Source organism: Phoenix dactylifera, unplaced genomic scaffold (genome assembly GCF_009389715.1).
Source record: "Phoenix dactylifera cultivar Barhee BC4 unplaced genomic scaffold, palm_55x_up_171113_PBpolish2nd_filt_p 000951F, whole genome shotgun sequence".
In the NCBI taxonomy this organism is placed as follows: Eukaryota; Viridiplantae; Streptophyta; class Magnoliopsida; order Arecales; family Arecaceae; genus Phoenix; species Phoenix dactylifera.
The window spans coordinates 86,322-97,826 of NW_024068309.1; the positions used below are offsets into that span (position 1 = coordinate 86,322).

The following is an 11,505-nucleotide window of genomic DNA, read 5'->3' on the forward strand; positions in this document are numbered from 1 at the left end:
CTTGGAGCCGAAAGGGTATATCTCGAGGGGGACTTTTCTGTGGTGATTGACTGGATCCGAGTTGTGGATAGATACGAGGATGGCCATCCTCTTATCGGAGAGACTCGCAGGATGGTTATGGAAATGGGTGGGTTGGCTGTTCATGTGTTTTGGAAGGCAAACGGGGCAGCAGACTGGGTCGCCTCCTTCGTCGCTAGGCACTCCGGAGATTTCTTATGGACATTTGCAGGAAAGATTCCCTCTCCTTGTACTCTTTACTTTCTCATGACTGGGTACTCAAGTTAGAGCTATATAAACTGCCGTATTAAAAAAGAAAAAAAAGAAAAAAAAAGAAAAAAAAGAAGAAGAAGAAGAAGAAGAAGAAGAAGAAGAAGAAGAAAGCAATACGGTCAGCTCTTGAAGGCATCGAGGCACAGCATCAGGCCAAGGCCAGCATCTCTCCTTCCTTCTGAGACGCTAATGTAGAATCCCAGCATCTCTCCCTTTCTGTTAGAAAAAGAAAGGTATAATCTCTGCCCGAAGCAACCTCCCAGTTCTCTTTCCTCCCTCCAAGCCCCCATTTCTCCCTCTTAATCCGCCCAAGAAGAGTGCCACCTTCGCCATGGCTTCGCCCGCAATGCCACCGCTCCCTGGGCTCTTCGCACCTCCCATCCTCCACTCCACCCTCGACCGCTTGGCCTCCCACCTAAACACCCTTCCCCCCTCGTCCTCCGGCCTCGAGCAACCACTCCAAACGCTGCACTGCGCTTTGCTCCGCGCCACGGAGACGATTCCAACCAAAACCCCGTGTTCGCCCGACCTCATGAGCCAACTCAGAGACGCTGCCTACGCTGCCGACGACTTGGTTGACGAGCTCGAGTACAGAGCATTGCAACAACGAGTGGAGGAGATGGCCAAAGCTTCAGCCAATCAAACACCTGGTGGCCTCAATCTCTCTGTATTCAAAGGCTTCCAAACCGGCGAAGAAGACGCCGTGTATCAGCCTGTAATCCCAAGCCAGGCTAGTGGGGAATCCTCGGTCACAGCGTCTGGTGGCTCTGCCGTTAACCAGGCTGGCGGCGGATCCTTGGCGCCGGTATCCGACGGTACCGGCAGCGGCACTGGCGGCGAAGGTGAAGGAAACCAAACAAATCGTGCAACCGGCAAACACGGCTCGCATAAGAGAATCAGTGGATCCTTGTCAACTCTATGCAGCTGCTTTCATGGTAGAGATGGTCTCACAGATCGAACAGTCGGTGCATCTTCTAATTCTATTCAAGCTGGAGAGCATGCTGATAAACGGTCAAGCAAATCGATTCGTAAAATTTTCAAGTGGAGGCGCAAGGAAGTTGTCCGGCATCAAGTTGGTGATGATGCTATGAACCAGAAAGTTGGATCCCCTGCTACTTTGCGAGATGATGCCAACAAGAACCGCTTCAACCAGGGAAAGGATGATCCAAGTTCTACTCAAAACAATGCCAATTTGCAGGCTGATGGTGATGCCATGAATGAGGCAAGTGGCTCCTCAGATTCGACGCACAAGGATGATGAAGGTACCACTGACCAGGTAACCGATTCTAAGCTACCAGAAATTTCTTATGAAAAAGTCATTGCAAAAAGGATAGAGAAAATTACAGGGCAACTAGACCTTATTTCTAGTCAATGGAAGGATGCTTTGAACATTCCAGGAATGGATAGTGATCTTAGAGGACCACCTGAGAAGTCGAACGGCTGTAGGATTACCTCAACCGTTAAGCAAGGGGAGGTATATGGTCGCGACGGTGAGAGAGAGCAGTTGGTAAGGATGTTGTTGGATTCGGGAGATTGTGACGAGAATGTACCTGTCATTCCGATATTTGGTGCGGGGGGTGTGGGCAAGACAACTCTCGCTCAGTATGTGTATAGAGATAAACGAGTCGAGAAATATTTCCATTCAAGTTTGTGGATTTGTGCCTCCGATGATATTAATGTGATGAGGATTGCAGGAGTGGTTTTGGGGCCTTCTCCCACTTCTAGAGCCAATGAAGTCTCTCAACTTGAAAAACTAGACTTCCTGGAAGGGATTCTAAAGGAGGAGCTGAAAGGAAAGAGGTTCTTGCTTGTGCTCGATGATGTTGAGAGCATCGAGTGGACAACGCGCTTTGCTGCTATAAAATCTGGTCAAAGGGGTAGCAAGATTGTGATGACAGCGAGAAGGGAAGAAGTGGTAGATGAGGAAGTTAAGAGGAGCAAAATTGTTTTGGGAGGTTTAAAAGGGGATGATTTTTGGTTACTCTTCAAGAAATGTGCATTTGGTGATGAAGACCCGGATAAACACCTAGAGTTGCAGAGGATTGGGAAGGAAGTAGCTGAAAAGCTGAAGGGCTCGCCGTTGGCAGCAAAGGTGGTGGGAGGGCTGTTGCAAGTTGATATGGATGCTGGCCACTGGACAAACATTTTAGGAAGCGACTTATGGGAGTTAGGAAAGGACCCCCATGACATTATGCCATCTCTGAGATTAAGTTATCAATACCTACCTTCTCATCTCCAATGGTGCTTTGCCTATTGTTCAGCATTTCCCAGAGGTTACCCATTTGATGTCGACAAGTTGGTCAACATATGGATCGCCCAGGGATTAATTCAATCAAAGAACACGAACAAGGGACCGGAGGATGTAGGACGAGAGTACCTCAGTGACTTGGTATCCAGGTCTCATTTCGAAATCCCCAACTATAGGAAATCTTACTGGCAAGGAAGATACCATGTGATGCATGATTTGATGCATGAATTGGCAGTATCTGTTTGTTTGGATGAATGCCTCATATATGAAGGTAAGGAGTTAGGAATCATGCCAAAGACAATTCGCCACTTATCTGTATCTCATTGGGCTGGACCTGATTTCCTTTCTGAATGGGAGAGCTTGCGAACCCTCATGGTTAACTCCATGCATGGCATAGATTTTGGAGCACTGAGAAGCATCCGGGTGCTAGATATATCTTACAGCTACATGAGGCAGCTGCCGGATGCTGTCAGTCATCTGATACATCTTCGATACCTGGACCTTTCAGGCAATAATATTTACAGTTTACCTGAATCACTGTGTAGGCTCTACCATCTACAGTCACTGATAGTACCAAATACATGTCGCAGATTACCTAAAGGGTTGACCAGTCTGATCAACTTGCGGCATCTCAGCGCAAGTGATGAAGCAGTTTCTTGGATAGCTGGAATTGGGAGGCTCACTTGCCTTCAGGAATTGAAGGAATTTCATGTCAGAATTGTCAGAGGACATGACATCGGACAGTTGAAGAACATGAGGGAGCTTAGAGGCCAGCTTTGCATTCAGAGTCTCGAAGATGTGGGAAGCAAGGAAGAGGCGATTGAGGCTAACTTGAAAGACAAAATCCATATTGAAAAGTTGCAACTGAAATGGAGCCGGTGGATGCGGAAGAAGGTCAGGACTGATGCGCAGGAGATACTTGAGTGCCTCCAACCACCACCTCTTGTCAAAGAGCTGGAGCTCCACTGGTTCAGAGGTGCCCAGTCTCCGAGTTGGCTAGCAGCACAATCTCTCCGGTCGTTGCAGTCTATTCATCTAAGAGGCTGTGAAAGGTGGCGGCGCCTCCTGCCTCTTGGGCAGCTGCCTCTTCTTGAGGTTCTCCACATGGAAAATATGGATGTGGTAGTTGATGGAGGTGATGCGGTCGTTGAGATGTTTCCATCCTTGAAGGAGCTATGGTTGGTTGACATGTCGGTCTTGTTTGAGGGCATCTCATTTGAAGACCAAGGTCGCAAGTTTTTTCACCACCTTCGAAGGTTAAAAGCTCTGAATTGCCGTAAGGTGAAAGGATTACCCCCACTTTCCATGCTTTCATCACTAGAAGAGCTTGAGGTGAAAACGTGTCCTGATCTTGAAAGTGAGCTGCCTGAATGTTTGAAGGTCCTCACTTCTCTTTCCTCACTAAAGATGTCAGCACCAAAGCTAACATACTTCCCAGGGGAGGTAATGCAGTACCTAAAACAGTTGGAGATTGACGGATGTTCAGATCTCTCGTCCTGGTTGGTTGAGGAGAAAGATGAAGCTGGAAGGTCATCACTCATCTCTCTGAGCATCATTGAAACACCCCTGCCCACAGGACCAATCCTCATGAGATACCTCACCTCCCTCAGAGAGTTGAAAATTGACCGTTGCTCCAAACTCACATCCTTCACCACCGAGCAGAAAGAGTGGTTTAAAGGCCTCACCTCACTCGAGGAGCTATGCATCTCCAATTGTAAGAATCTCATGTTCCTTCCTGTGGAGCTACATGAACTTCCCTCTCTGGAGAAGTTGGCCATAACATATTGTCCTATGCTACGAGCTTTGCCTATTGGCTTGCCTACCTCATTGAAAAAGTTGGACATTTGGGGATGTAATCCGGCATTGATAGCACAATGGCAAGATGAAGTAGCTCCTGCTTGGGTCAAACAAATTCCTTACAAATCTATTTATTGAGCAAGGAAGAAGGTAGAGAGCTCGAGAAGAAAGGTAAAGCAATTGCTTTTTTTCATGGTGGCTGGTGGTATGAATATGAATCTCACTCCTCTCCTCTCCTCTATTGATCTCCCTTTAGTGACAACTTAATCACTTTTGAAAGGTGTTTGGTAATGTCTTAAAAATAAAGTGATAGCAAGGCCTGACCGATTGATTCTTGCTAGTTGAATTCTGATCTGAAGGCCCACGGCATGTCATTTTTAACCTCGTTATAAGGGGCTAGCCTCGCATCCAAGTCCTAATAGTTCTCGACTCTATTTCTATTTTAAATTTCTAAGATTATGCCATTTTTATGAACTTTGCTATTATTTTGCATGAAAGGGAGATCGTAATTACTGAATAATTATGGCCAATATGGGCTATACAAGCGACCTTTATCAATGCTCTACTTAATTTCTAGAGAATAACAGCATTGATTCAATATGATTTGCACTTTTATATTCATGAATAAGGGATTTCAATCATTCTAAGTGGTTTTATCGATGTTGTTGCAATTTCCTCAGGTAATTGGGAGAATGAATTTACTGCTGCTTGAAATGTTAGCTCAGGTATGATTGAAAGTACTTGCCTTGCGGAGGATGGCAGTTTTTTTACATTCATGGGAAGGAATATAGTGGTCTTAGTTATGTCATAAAGCTTGTGTTTTGAAATTTGTTACCTGGTTACCTGCCTGTACTAATTAGATCTAAAGATGTTTGGAATATGTTTCATCTTCTTCATCTTTTCTGCTCCAATTATGTCATTTCAATGTGGCATGTATATCAATGTTTCAAGGTGATTGAACTATATTATCATCATCTTTTGTTGCATGAATCACTTTCAGTTTGTGTATTAACTTGAGGAGATTTAGTGACCATGCATTCCCCTCTATGCTGTATGGTTTGTGGATAATCATCAATATTCTTCTGGTATCAGTTGGGGATCTATGATGACTTGCAAATTGGGAACTCTTTGTATCATAATGATAATTTCGTACAAAAGTATCGAAGAGCGCATGTACCGCACCATTATCGCAGAGTCCATGTGTCTGTCTGTTTAGTAATGCATGTTCTCATCTCAAGTTCAATGAGGTATCATTATTTGTTGCAGGAGCTCAGGAGACTGGGGAAGGTTTTTCCTACACTGATAATGCCCTTATAATTGATACTTAAGGTCTGGACCTAAAGATTAGATGGTATGTTTCTCATCTACTCGATTGTGCTTCATGAAATTTGGAAGGCTTTTACTTAGCACCTTTGTACCAAATATGTATATCTAATAATGTGGGTTTTTACCATTTATGCTCAAGATCTGGAGCGTAAGATGGTAGGATTGGTGTAGTTTGTTGATTGGTGTTTTTATCCTCTACTTGATTGTGCTCCATTTAAACTTTGGGAGGCTTTACATAGCACCTGTGCACCTAATATGTGAACAACTTGCAGATTGTATAATATCTAGAAGATGATATTGTAGCAGCCCAGCTTTCTTTGTCCTTGTGGGCTGGCCTCTTCATGTCTCATGATGCAGGCAAAGAAGAAGATTCCTATCAACTCAGATAGAAGTCTTCTTCCTCCTCTAATTCCGACAGAAATTAGAGACTGCCAGAGCAAATCTGAGTTCTTCTAGAACTCGGGAACCTCCTCTATTTAATCCTCCTTCTCCTTCTGGCTCTATTGATAATGATCGAAATCTAGCCACCGATTTCAAGTTCTAATTCTGAATTTCTTTCTTGGATTATCGCCGGAAAAAACTGCCGGAACTTTGCAGGCAGAGAGGTAATGAGTCAAGCCTCTTCTTCCTCCTAGTTTTCTGGTTCCGTGACCGTTGCCGCCGCTTGATCTAGGGTCGGCGAGCCACCATATCACATGAAATATGATAGTCCCTGTTTCTCTTCCTCTTCCTTGGTTTGCCAGCCACCGGCCGCCAGTTCAGGTCGGACTTCACTATCTCTTAGGATCTCCAAGATTGCCGATTGGGCAAAGCGACCCCCACTATTTAAACCCAACATACAAGACCCTTTCATAATATTTACACTATTTAGGCCATCATATGCAAAACTAGATGGGCAAGATTATTGCATGAATCCTTTGTAAGTGTTTTTTCTTTTGTGTAAAAATGAACGTGAATCATCATAGCAACTCTTTTGTAGTGGTTGATTAGCTAAGGGTTATATAAAGATACAAATGAAGCATTATTGCATGCATCCCCTTGTACAGAATTATTATTGCACTAAGGGGCTTTATGTAAAATTGCTCCAAATTTTGCCATAATCGGCATAATGCTTCAAAACGAGTGGCTTTCCTGCGTGCCCCTAGAGAAACCAAACGCCTCTTTTCCTTCTCGACCCTTTCCTATCGGTCTTCTGGCGAATCGAACGAAGCTTTCTTCCCTTACTCCCTCTCATCCACCTCCGGCCCGTCGTTCCCCCGCCGACCACCGTCCCTACCGCCGTCTGCGCCATCACCGTCCGGCCGGATCGCCGGTCCGAACCCTGCATCGCTCGGATTACATAGCGGCAGGCAAACGAGAAGGAGGCGGCGTTGGAGTTTGAGGGAAAAGAAAAAAAGAAGAAGAAACAGATCGTTGCCGAGTCCATCTGGTGGGTTCTTTTCCTTTTGATCTTCTTCGTTTTTCCTCCCGCTTTTGGATTCTTTTAGCTTGATATATCTCGGGAAAAACCGTTATTTGTGATTTATTTTAGGTTTCACTACATTCCTAAGGTTCGATTAAGAAAATTGTACCCAAATTTTAGGATCTCTCTCCTTGGAAGCATGGAGCCAAAGGCTAGCGATACCGATGACTTCCTTGAATCCACGGTGCTTCTGGACGAAGCACAGTATGAGGAGGGATTCAAAGACGGGTATAATGATGGCTTGGGTTTGGGAAAGGAGGAGGGCAGAGAAGTGGGCTTGAAGCTGGGATTTCAAGTTGGGGAGGAGCTGGGCTTCTATCGGGGCTGCGTCGATGTGTGGAGCTCAGCGATTCGGGTCGACCCAGGGGCGTTCTCAGCTCGGCTTCGAAAGAGCATTGAACAACTGGGAGAGCTGGTGGATAAGTATCCCCTGTCAGAGCCAGAGAATGAGCAGGTTCAAGAGATGATGAACACCATGAGGCTAAAATTTAGGGTTATTTCGGCGATGTTGGGGGTGAGGTTGGAGTATGAAGGCTACCCAAAATCATCGGAAACAGATGTGGTGGATTTTTAATTTCCAAGGACTTGCTCCATAGTTTGTCATCTTGCTGGGCTTGTCCTTTCTGTTTTCTTCTTCCTTTTCTTCTTCAAGGAGTTTGGCGATTTTAGTTTTAGCTAAGAAGACTCATTTGCTTTTGCTATTCTCTCAGGCGGAAGTAATGGAATTTAATATTTATTGAAGAATAAGAATCATGGTGTCATAATATGATTGCTATTCTAATGTATCTTAACATGTTTGTAGCTTAAGTCGGAGAATCAGGCAATTATATTCTCAGTTATGGAGTGAAGTCTCTCATGATGTTTAGAAGAACAATGTGTTGTCTCATCTTCGGTTTTTGTTAATTTTTGCTTGCAAAATTTTATTTCCTTGTTGTTCGGTGAAAGGGTAGCATGTAAATTTAACCAAGGCTTTAAAATTGCGGTATCGTTTTCTGGGGAGTTTGAGATCTGCCTTCAACGACGGATACTGAGATTTATTAATGAATGATGACTTTTAGTTGCCTTTGATGTGCTTCTGAACTTGTTTGTACTAACTGGTAATATGGCTGATTGCATTGTAATTCACAATGGTTGCATGCATCCTCTGGGTTTTACTGTTCTCTGTCATGCTCGGAAGTATGCATTTCTTTTTCGGTAACGACAGTGACTAAGAAGTTGAAGTCTGATGTTAGTGATTCAAAATTGATTAGACTGGATTTTTTTTTGTCAGTTTAAGAGGTACAGAATATGTGGATACTTGATACTCATCAAAATGTTTATTGATACCCATTTTTATTAGTTTTTAGTTCTAATTTATTTTCTTTAATCATCAAAATTACTACATGGCAAACGGAGTGAAACTATATTGCAGGCATGAACAACTGGGAATGGTGTCGCGGGATTTGTTTTGTAAGCCACATATACTTAATCATTAATTCTCTTTCCCATGTTTAATTGGTTTGAAATTTGGAATTAGATATTTCTTATGTGCTTTCTCATTGTTTAGTTCTGTTTCATTTTCTTTTTACCGCTTTTGATTTATCCCTTTCTCTTTTTGTCTGGGTAAGGTAAGGGTAGGGTGTAGGTAGGAAAGAAAAACCGGTGGATACCTATGGTTCCATGTTGAGTTTGAGAATGAACATTTTTTAAGATTTGTCTTGACGAACAACTCAAGACATTTTGCAGTAACTGCCCTCCCCCAACTCCTCCAGCACTCAATGAATTGTTAATTTGATGGCATTTGTTCTACCTCATGTTTTTCTCCCTTTCTGCTGTGGAGATTGCCCATTCATGTCCATTTCTATCGCCAATCAATCCTGTCTATGTGTTGAAAAATCCTGGCCACAAAAGTTCTTATTAGATAAGATGAGGATATTTTTTGTTTAGTTCTATATTTTATCATGCACCTTTTTGAAGCAGGGCGAGAGAAACAAAAAATGCTGAAATCAATGCTTGCTTGCTGCAAGCTCTATATATCTGAAAGCCGTAACTCTCTTGCACTGGAATCGATTGAGCTAGCTGCAAAATTATACCCGGAAGCTGTTGTCATCAACAAATTCAAGGATGAGGCCTACAACAGAGTTGGCTATACACTTGTCTCATGCTTTGATACCACCTCATCGCCTGATGTTGCCCCCTTGAAGAATGCAGTGCTCAGCATGGTTAAAGCAGCTTTTGAAACCATTAATCTTGAGTTACACTCTGGAACTCATCCTCGGCTTGGAGTTGTCGACCACATCTGCTTCCACCCTCTAGTTCACGGTTCGCTGGACAAGGCTGCAGGGATCGCAAAGTCTGTGGCAGCTGATATTGGCCGAAAGCTCCAAGGTAGGCACTTTTTACTCATGATAGAAGTTCTTTTTCTAGTTCTATATTGGCTGGAAGAAATTTAAACTTGTGGTTTGCTATGATCTCTGCGGTTTTTTGGATGTTACCATGCTAACTTGATCATATTGGCATAATACAATGCAGTCCCCACCTTTCTCTATGGAGCAGCTCATGAGGGAGGTAGGACTCTTGATTCTATAAGAAGAGAGCTAGGCTATTTCAAACCAAATTCAGCCGGCAATCTATGGGCAGGAGGGCTTAGATCAGAGGTCTTGTGTCTGAAGCCTGATGCAGGCCCCCTCCAATCAGCGCCAGCCAAAGGTGTTGTGGCCATTGGGGCAACCAGGTGGGTGGATAACTACAATGTACCCATCCATTCTACTGACATCAAAGCTGCTCAAAGGATTGCAAGGAGGCTGAGCGAGCGAGGCGGTGGGCTTAAATCGGTGCAGGCTATGGGGCTAGCCCATGGTGAGGCAATGACAGAGGTGGCATGTAATTTGCTGGATCCAAGTAAAGTTGGAGCTGATCAGGTACAGATCGAAGTCCAGCGGCTCGCTTCAGAGGAGGGATTGACTGCAGGCCAAGGTTATTTTACCGATTTTTCGCAAGAAAAGATTGTTGAAACGTACATGAGATCCATTGCATCTGATTAAAATTGCTTATTAGCAAACAAGTTGATTGTGGTCATCATCTTATAGTTCTAGAATAATTTGTTTTGACTACATTATGCTTAGTTCTGTGCGTGTTGATGCATAATCTCTCTGTATAGGCTGCAAATCTGCCAAAGTCAGACCTAAACCAGCACCCAAAAGTCAAGTCCAGAACTCGAAGCATTATTCCCAAGACCAGGCCTCTTGTATGGTTCTCTAAGAATTGAACACGACTTTGATGAACTCGGATGGACCTAGTTTGATCAGACAAAAAAAATAGTTCAAACTGTTTAAACTCACACAATGTTACTTTTTCAATAGTATGAAGGGTCTCCTGAGAAAATGACCAATTTTTACATCCTGTATTTTGTCAATGAAGATACAACCCAGGAAAAAGTGTTTTGGCAATTAAGATAGACAAATTTTGACATCGAGAGAATGCTTAAGGAACAATAAGGCATGGTTTCAGATTTTTTTTCCCCCCTTTACCTGTATTTTTTATCTTCCCTACATTGTAATTTCGTTTCCTAGCACAAAGCATGTATGATCACAATCAACTTAATTCGACAATTTCATGTGGCTGATCTTCCTCAATTTGAAGATGTGGATATACTGATGGAGCTAATAAAATAAGCTGCAATGGAAGGTGCTGTGCTTGTCCACACCCTTGCAGCTCCTCCCATGGCCATGACTGCAGAATAGGCCTGCAAACTCGGGGGCATTCCATTCATTGACATAGTATGACGGACCACTGACGCTGTTGCTTCCCATCCTGGTATTCCGCTCTCTGGGATGCCCCAAGGTACACCAGGCAGAAAGGCTCCAAGGGACTTCCGACGTACTGAGAGCCATTGATTTCACCATCAAACAGGATGATGGAGCACAGTGTGCTGCGCCCGTCATCCTTTTTGGCGTTTCACGCACCTGGAAGACACCCTTGTCAGTATATTTAGCTAAAAAAAAGGATAGAAAAATCCAAAAGAATTAGGCTGGACTTTTCATAGGTTCGTGGATTGCATCATCTATTTAAGTAAACCCGATATCAACCTAAGAAAAAAGAAAAGCTCCATTGGTTTTTTCTTTAGCCTGCAGTTCAACAAGGCCATAGATGGGAAACAGGCCGAATGTGGGACGGGCCTTTAGAAGAAAACTGGTGGAGCAGGCAAACAGTCCCGATTCCTAACGAGGATTGGGCTGTTAGAGTTAAATGAACTGCCGTTTTCACAAAAAAAAAAAAAAAAAAAAAAAAAAAAGAGGATTGGGCTGAAAATTTTATTGCATTTGTAGATTGGGCCACTACGATGAGCAAAACCATAGGATTACTGATTGGACTAGGTCAATATTCATATGCGCCTAGGAATAGCTTTGGAGTAGGCCAGTCC

General features: G+C 43.6%; 3 protein-coding genes across 3 annotated transcripts; all 3 read left to right on the forward strand.

Moving 5' to 3' along the window:
- Positions 1–405: 405 nt before the first annotated feature.
- Positions 406–5,278, forward strand: LOC103721439 (putative disease resistance protein RGA4). Its single transcript, XM_026810168.2, has 2 exons — positions 406–4,486; positions 4,996–5,278. The coding sequence occupies exon 1, from the start codon at positions 602–604 to the stop codon at positions 4,451–4,453; it is 3,852 nt and encodes a 1,283-aa protein (XP_026665969.2). The 5' UTR covers positions 406–601; the 3' UTR covers positions 4,454–4,486; positions 4,996–5,278.
- Positions 5,279–6,759: 1,481 nt separating this feature from the next.
- On the forward strand, positions 6,760–10,195 carry LOC120107669 (glutamate formimidoyltransferase-like). Its single transcript, XM_039121037.1, has 3 exons — positions 6,760–7,070; positions 9,063–9,470; positions 9,615–10,195. The coding sequence occupies exons 2-3, from the start codon at positions 9,080–9,082 to the stop codon at positions 10,124–10,126; spliced, it is 903 nt and encodes a 300-aa protein (XP_038976965.1). The 5' UTR covers positions 6,760–7,070; positions 9,063–9,079; the 3' UTR covers positions 10,127–10,195.
- LOC120107662 (protein LTO1 homolog) lies at positions 7,243–7,677 on the forward strand. Its single transcript, XM_039121031.1, has one exon. It carries the CDS (start codon positions 7,243–7,245, stop codon positions 7,675–7,677), a length of 435 nt encoding a protein of 144 aa, XP_038976959.1.
- Positions 10,196–11,505: the final 1,310 nt, after the last annotated feature.

Excerpts from the sequence above, each read along its gene's own strand:
- LOC103721439 (XM_026810168.2), top strand. The coding sequence starts at position 602 with ATGGCTTCGCCCGCAATGCCACCGCTCCCTGGGCTCTTCGCACCTCCC.
- LOC120107662 (XM_039121031.1), top strand. The coding sequence starts at position 7,243 with ATGGAGCCAAAGGCTAGCGATACCGATGACTTCCTTGAATCCACGGTG.
- LOC120107669 (XM_039121037.1), top strand. The coding sequence starts at position 9,080 with ATGCTGAAATCAATGCTTGCTTGCTGCAAGCTCTATATATCTGAAAGC. Across the intron at positions 9,471-9,614 it reads TATTGGCCGAAAGCTCCAAG|TCCCCACCTTTCTCTATGGA; the intron begins GTAGGCACTTTT and ends AATACAATGCAG.